The 13,274-nt window shown below is 37.4% G+C and overlaps 1 protein-coding gene across 1 annotated transcript in view; it reads left to right on the top strand.

Moving 5' to 3' along the window:
- Nucleotides 1–13,274, top strand: part of CACNA1S (calcium voltage-gated channel subunit alpha1 S) — a 95,166-nt gene that overhangs the window by 36,143 nt on the left and 45,749 nt on the right. Inside the window, exons 7-12 of the mRNA XM_074308739.1 lie at nucleotides 1,298–1,401; nucleotides 2,705–2,850; nucleotides 3,345–3,426; nucleotides 4,979–5,139; nucleotides 10,033–10,258; nucleotides 12,451–12,658. Coding sequence (XP_074164840.1) covers nucleotides 1,298–1,401; nucleotides 2,705–2,850; nucleotides 3,345–3,426; nucleotides 4,979–5,139; nucleotides 10,033–10,258; nucleotides 12,451–12,658 — 927 coding nt within the window. The remainder of the gene's footprint in view (nucleotides 1–1,297; nucleotides 1,402–2,704; nucleotides 2,851–3,344; nucleotides 3,427–4,978; nucleotides 5,140–10,032; nucleotides 10,259–12,450; nucleotides 12,659–13,274) is intronic.

The raw sequence follows: 13,274 nt of genomic DNA, 5'->3' as shown, positions 1-13,274 counted from the left end.
CCCCATAGTCAAAAGGATTTCCTTCCTCTACTAGTGGATCATGGTCCCTTCTATTCTCCTTTGGGTGAAAAATTTTGGAATGAGCACAAGAGGACCCTGAGTGACTGAGAAAGGACAGGGAGGAGGAAAAGGAGGAAATCAGCATTGTTCTTATTGTTGTGCCATCAGTCCAGACAACTCTTCATGAATCTGTGGACCAGACTGTTCAAGGGATTTTCTTGACAAAGATTCCAGAGTGGTTTGTCATTATCTTCTCCAATTAAGGCAAACAAGGTTAAATGACTCGCCCAGAGTCATACACAGCTAGTAAGTGTCTAAGGCTGGATTTGAACTCAGGTATCCTATATTGGAATAAAGCCTTGGATTTGGAATCAGATCTGATTTCCAGTTCTGACCCTGACATGTACTAAGTCATTTGCCTTCTCCATGCCTCAGTAACATAAGTAACAAACAATAGGACTCTGGTTTCATAAAAAACTGTGTGAAATAGAAACTATAGATATTGATAGTCCTATTGCAAATGAGGAAAGATAGTTAGATAATATATGAATGGAGTGCTGGGTCTGGAGAGAGTCTGAGTTCAAATCCTAACTCAGACGCTTACCAGCTATGTAACTCTGAGCAAGTCATTTGTCTTGTGTTAGTCCTTGTTTCTCCATCTACAAAAGTGAAGTTAATGTTAGCACCTATCTCCTGAGAGTATTGTGAGAATATGAGATTATGTAAAGTGCTTTACAAACCTCAAAGGGATATGTAAGTTAATTATTGTTATTATTTATTTGAATAGCACAGCATTAAACATCAGAGGCAAAATTTGCCCTCATGTCTCTCCTAACTCCAAATGCAGCATTCTTCCCATTTATAATAGTCTTTTATGGAGACATGAAGATTAGGAGCTCTCAATGGATATATGGATACCAACGGATGTATGAATAGATTTTAGGGGGTCCACGAATTAGAATGGGGAAAGTTACATTTTCACTATCCTTTACCAGAAATTTAATTAATATTGCCTTAAGTTATTTTAAAACAGTATTCTAGGGGCAACCAGTTAGAACACTGGCCCTGGAATCAGGAGGACCTGAGTTCAAATTTAGGCTCAGATATTTAACACCTGTGTAATTCTGAGTAACCCCAATTGCCTCACCAAAATAATTATTATAATTCATCAGCTTCACCAGACTGTCAAAGGAAGTCATAAAAAAAAGTTAAGAATCTCTGGTTTAAATGATCCCTGAAGCCTCTTTCAGCCTTCAGATTCTATAAGTCCAAACTCATAGTCTTTGCTGATCCCTAGGTCAATGATGCCATTGGAAACGAGTGGCCCTGGATTTATTTTGTCAGCCTCATTCTCCTGGGATCCTTCTTCATCCTTAACCTCGTTCTGGGTGTCCTGAGTGGGTAAGTGTGTTGAAGGGCAGGGATATTGAGGGACCCAGGAGCCATGAGGAGGTATGGCTGATCATCACAATTTCTCTGGTGATGTAGTTCTTATCTTGTTTATCTTAATCCAACTTTCTCCCTTAGGAGACACTGATGAGGATAACAAAAGAAGGCTTGTGGTACTAGAAGATTTAATCAGTTTTGTCATTTTCCTCTCTTCCTTGCCAACAAACCCTTTTCTTTTCCCTCTACCATTTTTCTCTTCCCAGTAATCTTCTGAGAAAAATTAGAATTTTTCTAAATAGTCCAATCTAGAAATTGGACTACTATGAACCCATGATTCAGTATAGAAGCTTCACCTTCTGCTTGTAGGATATTCAAGCTGTAGTAACTTTTCACCAAGTTTTGACTGATGCTCTAAATAGGGGCCCTACCATATGACCTACATTAGTCATCTGCCTTATTCTTATCATCCAACTCTAAAGATTTCCCCTGTTTCTTTCTTGGGTAACCCCTCTGGTATAGCAAACAGACTTGGGTGTCCATTAGTCCCCAGAGAGAGCAAGTCATGGACACTAGGGATTAAAAATGTAGCAATCAGTTTTTTTAGAGACTGTTAAAACTGGCTCCAGCACTCCTCCAGGAGTAAATCATAAGGGAGGCAATGTCCTTGCCCACTTTCTAAATATTAAATTCAGAGGAAATAATATTACTGAAAAAGTCCCTGGATTCAATTCCTGGGTGTGCCATTTGCCAGCTATATAACCCTAAACAAATTCGTTTACCTCTCAGATATCCATTTTCTTATCTAAAAGAAGAAAGGATTATATTAGATGACTATTGTGAATATGCATAATATTGCAGGGATCAGTGAGAAAACGTCTTTTTTTTTCCTTTTTTAAAGATAAATGGACTTTTTAAAGATAAATGGACACCTAGGTGTCGCAGTAGATAGAGCACCAGCCTTAAAATCAGGAGGACCTTAGTTCAAATCTAGTCTCAGATACTTAACACTTCCTAGCTATGTGACCCTAGGCAAGTCACTTAACCCCAACTGCCTCATCGAGAAAAAAAAAAATGGACCCTATTACCTCTTTCTAAGGGTTGCTTTATAAATGAAAGATATTCAGACTCAGATAAAAAGTATGAAAAACATGAACTTGCCAAGGATTATATGGAGGGCTTCAGGTAGTCATTGTCTGTGCCTTCTTCTTCCCTGGGTGGAGGGAAAAGGTGACCATTCATTCAAGCATTGAGCCTTCCTTGTCTCCTGGGAAGATGATACCACACTAATGTCTTTTCTCCTCTTGTTTCATTTCAGTGAGTTTACCAAAGAACGGGAAAAGGCCAAGTCTCGGGGAACCTTTCAGAAGCTTAGGGAAAAGCAGCAATTAGAGGAAGACCTTAAGGGTTACATGAACTGGATCACTCAAGCAGAAGTCATGGATATTGATGATATAAGAGAAGGTTTGTATCCAGTCAGCTAAGAGCAACATCCCACTTGTTGGCCCTCTCTACAGGAGTAGAGACACAGAGGGGAGAGGGAGTCCTCTGTTGTCAGAGACTTGAGTCCATCCCAATGTAACCTGGACTTCAAGCCAACCAATGGCATTTAGCATGCTACATATATGTCTTTCTCTCTTGAAGACTGTCTTTCTTCTGTCAAAGAAGATTGACTTTCTTCTCCAAAATTCTCATGCTAACAACCTTAATATATATTACTTAGAATTCTCCCCACCAATTCAGAGTCATGCATATGCAGCCCATAAAAAAGGCCCAATCTTGGAGTAAAATGCAGGTTATATTAATGTCTCTTTAATACAACTATGTTTTGGAAAAACATTGCCCTATAAGAAGATCTTATTTGGAAAAGCTTTCCAGATGTGCCAGAGTGGGAAATTTCTTCAGAGATAGCAAAACCCATCTGCTTGTTTGACTGGCTATTTCTCTTGGGTCCCTAGGAAAGCTGTCATTGGATGAAGGTGGCTCAGATACAGAGAGCCTCTATGAAATAGAAGGCTTGAACAAATTTATCCAATTTCTGTGAGTATCCACAAATATATAATAATGTATATTTATATATAATATTGTTATTATTATATTATATATATAATAACTATACATTGTCCATCCTCAGGAAAGCATGAAAGTCAGCTCATTGACCCATTTGGGAAACTCAACTGCCGCTGATTAGTTTTCCAAATATCCAGACTAACAGTATTTCTACTAGTCTGAAAAATGTACCAGAGTAGTATAGGATTTAGAACTGGAAGGAATCACGGAGACACCAGGGCCAAAATTCTCATTTAATAGATGGAGAATCTAAAACCCAGCAAAACTGAATTACTTAAGGTCACATCTAAATCCTGTAGTTTTTCCCTGCCTCTGGACTCAGCTTTTTTCCACAGCATAGGTTAAGAGAGCATCTACCATCTAGAGTTTAACAGAGATTCCACCCAAATCTGAATAGAACAGACAGGACAGGACTGTTAGTTGATTAGTTTTTTCCTATTCCTTTTCATCTTATTGCTACTTGAATTTCTTTAAGCAGAGGACTTGTGGATATGTGTATGAGCTATTGCTGAGAGACATTTGAGAATAATTAATTCTCATCATAACTTCTTAAGGATTATTCTCTTCATTGTTTTTGTGTGAAAGAGAGAACACAACCACCAAAACCACAAAGACAAGTTACCCATTTGAGCTTATTTCTTTGAACCACTACCACTTCTCAGCAATTCCTCATTCCCCTAACACATACAAACACACAAAACTATCCCTGAGGTTTGTTTTTGTTTTTGTTTTGAGAAACAGCACAGATATAATAGATATTTGGGGCATAACTTGCCTGGTGGGAGGAACGAAGGGAATTCACATTTATTAAGAACATACAATGTGATAGGTACTAGTACTAACTGCTTTACAAATATGATTTCATTTGATCTTCATAACAACTTTACAAGGTAGCACAAGGTAGGTGCTATTATGATTCCCATTTTACAGTGGAGTAAACTGAAGACAGAGAAAGATTGTAATTCACCCAGGATCATCCTGCTACCAAGGTTGAATTGGAATTCAGATTTTCCTCAGGCCAGGCCCAGGGCTCCATCCATTACCCTAGCTTTTTATCCCAGAAGACCAATGACGAAACTGACCTTCCTCATTTCTCCATAAAAAATTGTGGATGGTGAGTGTGGACAGAGACATATGCAATCAATCCCAGATGGTCTGTGGGCTGGTTTAGCTCTTTTCCAGAGCCTCCATCTTCCTGACACAATCACCCTGAATTCATCACAGACACATTGTTAAATAGGAATGGATCACAGGAGCTTCATTACCCCTAGTCCCATCTTTTAAGCCCATGAGCTTTTAGAAAATGCATTTTCCCCTATCAACATGCTTCTTTTGATATATAATTTGGAGGTCGATAGTGAAGAAAGACAGTTATTGAATAGGTTTGCCTGTGAATAGTGGAAAAGATATTGGGGGTGGGGTAAAGGATCTTAAAGGAAAAGGAAATTACAAATGCTCAGGAATGTGGTTTTAGCACTAAAGGCTCTGGATTTCCCTATTCCTTGTTTTCTCCATCTTCCAGCCGGCACTGGAGACAGTGGAATCGCATCTTCCGCCGGAAGTGTCAAGAAGTGGTGAAATCCAAGGTCTTCTATTGGCTGGTGATCCTGGTTGTGGCCCTCAACACCCTGTCCATTGCCTCAGAACACCACCTCCAGCCCCTATGGTTGACCCATTTGCAAGGTGAGAAGGGATAGCCAAGGGTAGGTAGGAAGTAGCTCAAAAGACAATGTTGTATAATCATCAGATTCAAGACATTTCCAATTAAATTGGGATGGAAGATGCCATCAACATCCAGAGACAGAAAATTATGGAAACTGAATATAGATAGAAGAATTTTCACCTTTTTTGGTGTTTGTTGTTCTTTCTCATGGTGTTTTTCCCTTTTGATCTGATTTTTTTTAACTTTTTTTTTCCCTTGAGGCAATTGGGGTTAAGTGACTTGCCCAGAGTCACACAGCTAGTAAGTATTAAGTGTCTGAGATCAGATTTGAACTTGGGTCCTCCTAACTTCAGGGTTGGTGTTCTATCCACTACACCACCTAGTTGCCTTTTAGTTTGATTTTTCTTATACAACATGACAAATATGGAAATGTTTAAAAGAATTGCATTTATTTAACCTATATCAGTTTGCTTGCTTTCTTGGGGAAGGGAGAGGTAAGACAGGGAGGGAGAAAAATTTGGAACACAATGACAAATGTAGACAATTATCCAGAAGCAATCAGATAAGTGACACCATGTTATTTATTGTTTTCCTCTCTTGTCAATGAGCATTTATTAAGCACTACTTAATTAATTAGTGCACAGTACACATTATTTATCAATTAGTGTTTAATTAAATTCTTATTAAGCACCTACTATGTTCTAGGCACTTTACTAAGGGATAAAGAAACAAAGAAAGGCAAAGAATAGTTTCTACCCATAAGAAACTCACAATCTAAAGGGTAGACAATATAAAAACAACTCACAAACAACCCTGTCAAAAAGACCCATCCTTATGGTACCAAATGCTTTGACAATATTTACCATTTATTGACATAGCACCCAACAAGCTGCTACAAGTAAATAGAATAAATTCACAAAATTTTAATAATAACTAGCATTTATATAACACTTTAAGGTTTGCAAAGTGCTTCACAAATAATATCTTATATCTTCAACACAAAGAAGATCCAACTCACTTCCAGCTGATCAATGATGGACAGAAACAACTACACCCAGAGAAGGAACACTGGGAATAGAATGTAAAATATTAGCACTACTGTCTATCTACCCAGATTACTTATACCTTCGGAATCTAATACTTAACGTGCAACAAGAAAATTGGATTTACACACATATATTGTATCTAGGTTAAACTGTAACACATTTAATATGTATGGGATTGCCTGTCATCTAAGGGAGGGAGTAGAGGGAGGGAGGGGAAAATTAGGAAAAATGAATACAAGGGATAATGTTATTTAAAAAATTACTTATGTATATATACTGTCAAAAAATTTATAATTATAAAATTAATAAAAAAAACAATTTATAAAAAAAAAACAAATAATATCTTATCATCATATCCTCATAACAACCTTAGGAGTTAGGTGATATTAAATGGGGAAAACTGTAGCAGACAGAGATTAAGTGACTTACCCAGAGTCACACAGCTAGTAAGTGTCTGAGCTGAATTTGAACTCAAGTTTTGTTTCTCTAGACCCAGTGACCAACCTCTAACCTTTGCCTGAAGGATCAATTTCTCCTATAAGTCATCCAACTTCCATTTATAGACCTTTATTGATAGGGAGTTTATTTCTTCCAAGGGCAACCTATTTTCCATTTTTAGGGGTGGCTAGGTAGAGCAGTGATTGGAGTCAGGAAATCTCCTCTTCCTAAGTTCAAATCTGGACTCAAACACTTACTAGCTCTCTGACCCTAGGCAAATCACTTAACTCTGCCTCAGTTTCCTCATCTGTAAAATGAACTGGAAAAGAAAATGGCAATCCACTCCAAGGTAGTTATGAGGATCTAATAAGAAGTTTGTATCTAGCGAGCTGAAAGCAACATCTCACAGTTTGTATTTTCATCTTTATAACCTGTTTATTTAAAAGATATTTGATGATCTCTCCAATGAAGACTGAATTTTAGTTATTAAGTGTAGTTTTTGGTTTTTTACAAATTCTGAGTCTCAAACTTTTTCACATTTATCATGTTTTCCCCATCTACTTTTTTTTTAATTTAATTATATTGCTTCTCGTCAGTCAAAAAATTTTTGTATAAGAATATTCATTAATTTTGTGTTCAATAATTTGACCTATTCAAATTTTTTTCTTCTCTTCAAAATTGAAGTGAATGTACTATTCATTTTCCTGCATAATTATTTATTATTTCAAAATATTTTTTGATTATTAAACTAATGAGAGTTTCTTATAGAATATAATATAATCAGTGATTCCAACCCTGGGAATTGAGGGAAGAGGCTATTATACAGTCATCAAATATTCCCCACGGTTTTATTTGAATAATGATTTCATTTCCCAGTCTTGGGGTTATTAGCCACTAATCTCTTATATTCATTACAGTTTTTCTGTGTCCCTATTAAATTATATCTTATTAGAAATGAGCTTTGTCCTATGAAATCTCTCAGGGCTGAGATTTTCAGTATGTAGTAAGGATCCTGGTTTGGATTCCAAAGATTCACCTTCACATTCTACCCTAAATAGGCGGCATGAAGGAAAATAGCCTCTTAATATGAACTAGTGACTTTGTGCTAAAAGGAGGACTGGAAAGGGTATGAATGCGGGAATAGATAATGTCCTTGCCCACTGGAAGCTGCAAATTTGCCAAAGACTTACCATCAAGTCATTCAGGCAAGTCTCTCAGACCACGACTGTGTTTTCACAGATACACTTGAGAGGAAGAATAAGACTGTAAAGTCCCTTCCTAACCCTGAAAAGATTTTTAAACTGAGATTTCATAAAGCAAACTCTAATATTTTAAAAGATCAATGCAGGGGCAGCTAGGTGCCCTGAATTCAGGAGGACCCGAGTTCAAATCTGGTCTCAGACACTTAGCACTTCCTAGCTGTGTGACTCTGGGCAAGTCACTTAACCCCAGCCTCAGGGAAAAAAAAAAATCAATGCAACAATGTTAAAGGAAAATTTCCCATGAATCCTTTTGCAAAAGAAGGGAGAATTCCTCCTCAAAAGGAATTTTTTTTTGAAATCTATATTTTCCAATATTAAGTTTCTTACAGTGGGTCACATTTGCTATAAAACACCAGAATGTTTGGACAGAACTAAGAATACTATGCATTTAGTACTGTATAGAGTAAATGAATAGACACAGTTTCTGTAATATGAGGTTTACAATGTGACATATACTTTGATATAGCCAGATACCTAGTAGGTATAAAGTCATGACTTTGTCTCTCTCTGTCTCTCTGTCTCTCTCACTTTCTGTCTTTGTTCTCTTTCTCTCTCTCCCTCTCTCCCTTCTTCCTCTCTCCCTCTCTCTTTCTATATATATGTGTGTGTGTATATGCGTATGTACATGTATATATGTGGATGTGTGTATATATATGTGCGTGTATATATTCACATGTGTACATACATATATACATATTTATAATCTTTAGTTATTCATCATGCAATCACATAATACAGTGAATAACACACAAAGGAGAATATTTTATGAACAATCCTTTTTCTTAAATCCAACCTTGATTATATCCTGCCAGTTTTTTTTAATATTTATTCATTTTGAACTTAAAAACAAAAAGACTGAAAAAAGATTATTTCTATGTATACAGCACAACATAAAAAAAGATTTACTATAAAATCATACATTTCTATTTCAGACTGATTTGAAAAAAATATATTATTATGCATCATTTTCAAAGATACCCTGCTTTTCTGCATTTCCCAATTATAAAGTCTTATAAGGCTTTACCTGATAATGGGGCAGAAATTTAGCTTTACTTAGCAAATCTTTTATTCATAGGGAGTATCATTTTATTAAATTGTAGACTAGATTGTAAAAGGGATTTTTATAATACCTAAACAATATTCAGAGACTTGTGAACGTCATCATTTTTGAAGTGAATTATTAATAAAAATTGCTCTAAAAATTATAAATTAGTCTTTTCTACTTTTTCTAATCATTAAAACAGGTCCCTGAAGGGCCCCATTAGACAACAGATAGAATAATTAGAAGAATAAACTTCTCTTGTCTAGTTTGTAATATGAGGTTCTTAAGAGTAATAGCACTATATTTCTTTTTTAATAGGCGATAGGGATTTCATTTGTGGTTTAATTAGTAGAGAAAACTTTTAGATGAAGATATGTTCTCTTTCCATATCAGTCAGTGTCATAGAGGTTAGAGAGTTTGTTAATAGCATTTGAGAGATGAAATGACGTGTCCAGAAATATAATAACCAGTGTGTATGAAAGGCAATATTTGACTCCCTGGATTCGAGGCTAGATCTCTAGCCATTATACATACTGCTTTATATAAGTTATAATTAAGACTTTACTAATTCACATTGGTTTACCTTCCCTCAATTTAGATCCATTTTAGTTAAGGTTTGCTACACTGAAGGAAGATCCTTGAATAATTGGAGTGATCTGAAATGGGTGGGTTTTATTAAGGAAAATTTCATTTGTTGTTGTTCACTCATTTTTGTTCATGCCCAGTGCTTTGTGACCCCATTTGGGGATTTCTTGGCAAAGATACTAGAACGGTTTGCTATTTCCTTTTCCAACTCAGTTTTACAGATGAAGAAACTGAGGCAAACAGGATTAAGTGACTTGCCCAAGGTCACACAGCAAGTAAGTTTCTGAGGTCAGATTTGAACTCAGGAAGAAGAATTTTCCTGATAGGCTCAGTACTCTATACATTGTATCACTTAGTTACTGATAAATTTCATAGAGATAATAAATATTATTCTCAGTTTTAAGGGAAAAAATTTAAGGGAATAACTTGGAGAAGAAGATAGTGTACAATGTACGACTCAGGCTAAAGAGCTGGTCAAGACAAAAACATAGAGTGCAAGAAGGTGGATGGGTCACCCCTGACCCTATTCTGGCCTTACAGATGTGGCTAATCGTGTGCTTCTGGCTCTCTTCACCATCGAGATGCTGATGAAGATGTATGGACTTGGGTTTCGACAGTATTTCATGTCTGTCTTCAATCGCTTTGACTGTTTCGTGGTGTGCAGTGGAATCATAGAGATCATTCTGGTGGAATCTGGGGTCATGACACCCCTCGGCATCTCTGTACTCCGATGTATCCGCCTTCTGAGGATCTTTAAGATCACCAAGTAAGATCCCTGTGGGCAGGGAGAGGGGCAGGAGAGGAGGGGTTAAGGGCATCTGTTTAGAACAAAATCTTGGTTTCTCAGTCCTGTCCTCCCCCCTTCCCTCCCCTTCATTATTGCATCTGTCATCGTCATCATCATCATCATCATAATTATTATTAGAATTAATTTTATACAGTACTTGATTCTACAAAGTATTTATACATATTATATATGTGTATATTTGAATAGATATAAAATCTTATCAAATCATCATAACAACTCTGTTAATTTTATGCCTATTTTACAGATAGGGAAATTAAGTCTAAGGTTGAAGTGACTTGCTTGCAGTTGTACAGTGTTTGAGGAAGAATTCCAACCCAGGTCTTCCTAAATCCAAATCTAGTGTCCAAATATACAACCCATGTACTTTGCTTTTTCGTTTAGATTTATAATCTCGATTTGTCTTGAAGGAAAATCACTCTTTTCTTTTTAGGACTCATTTTCTCCTTTGCTTCTATCTCTGCCTCAGCTACTGGAGGATCAAGAGGATAGACACCAGGAAGAAGATGGAAAAAAGAATATAGAGGGAGAAAGCAAAGGCAAAAGAGAGGCAGGAGATAGAGATATGTAAACAAAAACAAAGAGAACAAGAATGAGAGAAAGACAAAGAGACAGAGACAGAAAAAAAAAAACAGAGAGAGGGAGAAAGGAGAGAGGAAGGGACAGAGAAAGAGAAAATATGAGTGTGTGGAAGAGAGACTGAGAGAATAAGAATGAGAGGGGGAAGGGAGGGAGGGAGGGAGAAAGAGAGACAAAGAGAGTCTGAGAGAGATACATAGAAAGAATAACAGACAAAGAGAAAGAGAGAGAAGGAGACAGAAAGAAAGAGATAGGCAGAGGAAGAAAGACAGATAAAGACAGATAGACAGTGACAGAGAAGGAGAGACACACAGAGAGAGAGAGAGAGAGGAGGGAGAGGTATAGAGAGGGAGAGACAGAGAGGGAGAGAGGGAAGGACAGAGGGAAAAGGAGAGACAGAGACAGAGAGAAATAGAGAGGAGAAAGTAAAGTCAGACATGACTGAAATGACTGAACAAACAATACAACAAAAAGACCTACGACAGTGTTAAAGCCAGCTCAATCCAGCTAAAGAGCTGATTATTCTGTTTTCAGTGTAAATATTTACATCCCAGAAATCAGCAAACATTACAAATCAAAGCTTTGTGTATTGTTTTGTTGATTGTCTAGACTTAAGAAAGTAATGGAGACAAATGTTAACAACTCATTAAATAGAGGTCCTTTTTTTTTTTTTTTTTGAAAGCCCATTATTAAACATTAATCAACACCTGCTTATGACACTTTCTAAATTCTATTAATCTATAAAATAACAACTAAACCCAAAATTTCCAACTCTCTGACCAGTCAATTCAATTAAATCTAGCAAGCATTTATTAAGACATGTATTATTTTTTATTAATTTTATAATTATAATTTTTGACAGTACATATGCATGAGTAATTTTTTTACAACATTATCCCTTGTATTTATTTTTCCAAATTTTCTCCTCCCTCCCTCTACTCCCTCCCCTAGATGACAGGCAATCCCATACATATTAAATGTGTTACAGTTTAACCTAGATACAATATATGTGTGTAAATCCAATTTTCTTGTTGCACGATATGAATTGGATTCCGAAGGGTAGATAGACAGTAGTGCAAACAGTTTACATTCAATTCCCAGTGTTCCTTCTCTGGGTGTAGCTGTTTCTGTCCATCATTGATCAACTGGAAGTGAATTGGATCTTCTCTATGGTGAAGATATCCACTTCAATCAGGATATATCTTCATACAGCATTGTTGTTGAAGTGTATAGTGATCTCCTGGTTCTGCTCATTTCACTCAGCATCAGTTCATGTAAGTAAGACATGTATTATTAAGAGAGCTAGGTTGTACAATGGTTAGAGCACTGCCCCTGCAATCAGGAGGACTTGAATTCAAATATGACCTTAGGCACTTATTGTGTGGCCCTGGACAAATTACTTAACTCTGCCTCTAAAAAGCAAACTCCCCCTCCCCAAAAGACAGGTCCTCTGCTGGTTTTTTCTACTTTGGGTTTCCAAAAACCGGACAGGTTCCTCATCACCCCTAAAGAGTCCCTAGGCTCTTGCTGCAGATAGTGAGAGCTTCCCCCTCATTGGTCTCATCTTCCTTTAGGTACTGGACATCTCTGAGCAACCTGGTGGCCTCTCTGCTCAATTCTGTCCGCTCCATTGCCTCCCTGCTCCTTCTGCTCTTCCTCTTTATCATCATCTTTGCCCTCTTGGGAATGCAGCTCTTTGGGGGCAAGTATGACTTTGAGGACACGGAGGTGAGGCGAAGCAACTTTGATACCTTCCCCCAGGCTCTCATCAGCGTCTTCCAGGTATGGCCACTCAATCCCACCTGGGTGCCAGGTTGGCGGGCCATCAGTTGATCAAAAAGTATTTGTTAAGCCCTTACTTCATAGCAGGCACTGTGCTAAGCACTGGGGAGACAAAGAAAAAAGGAGACCAGCCCCTGCCTTCAGAGAGCTTGCATTCTAATGGGGGAAAGAAAACATGTGTACAAATGATACAGGAAAGCTGGTTGCCAATAGGAAGTAGGGGAGCCAGAAGGAAGGCTGAAGGATGGAGGTGAGTAAGGAGGACATTCCCAGGCACAGAATTAATTCACAAGCACTTATTAAGGCTCTACTGTAAGTCACATATTGGGTGGAGTAGGCAAAAACATGATTTAGTCCCTACTCTCAAGGAAGGAGAGCTCTGATGCCCACTGGCTTTCTTTTCCTAGTTCTGCCCTTGATTCTTTGAGCAAAGGCAAGAAAGGTGATGCCTTCTTAATCACATCTAGGAAGGCACAGGGCTTCACTGGAAGTCACTAAAGGAGACTGAGGTTTTTACTTGCTGTGAAAGCCACACTTCCTTTTGAAGGGAATTTTAAAAGAGAGAAACAGAGAGGCAGAGAGAGACAAAGAGAGAGGACGAGAGAAGGAAAGCAAG

The sequence above is a fragment of the Sminthopsis crassicaudata genome, chromosome 4 (genome assembly GCF_048593235.1).
Source record: "Sminthopsis crassicaudata isolate SCR6 chromosome 4, ASM4859323v1, whole genome shotgun sequence".
Classification (NCBI taxonomy): Eukaryota; Metazoa; Chordata; class Mammalia; order Dasyuromorphia; family Dasyuridae; genus Sminthopsis; species Sminthopsis crassicaudata.
Note: the sequence above shows the minus strand (reverse complement) of the source record. Positions and strands in the feature narration are given on the sequence as shown.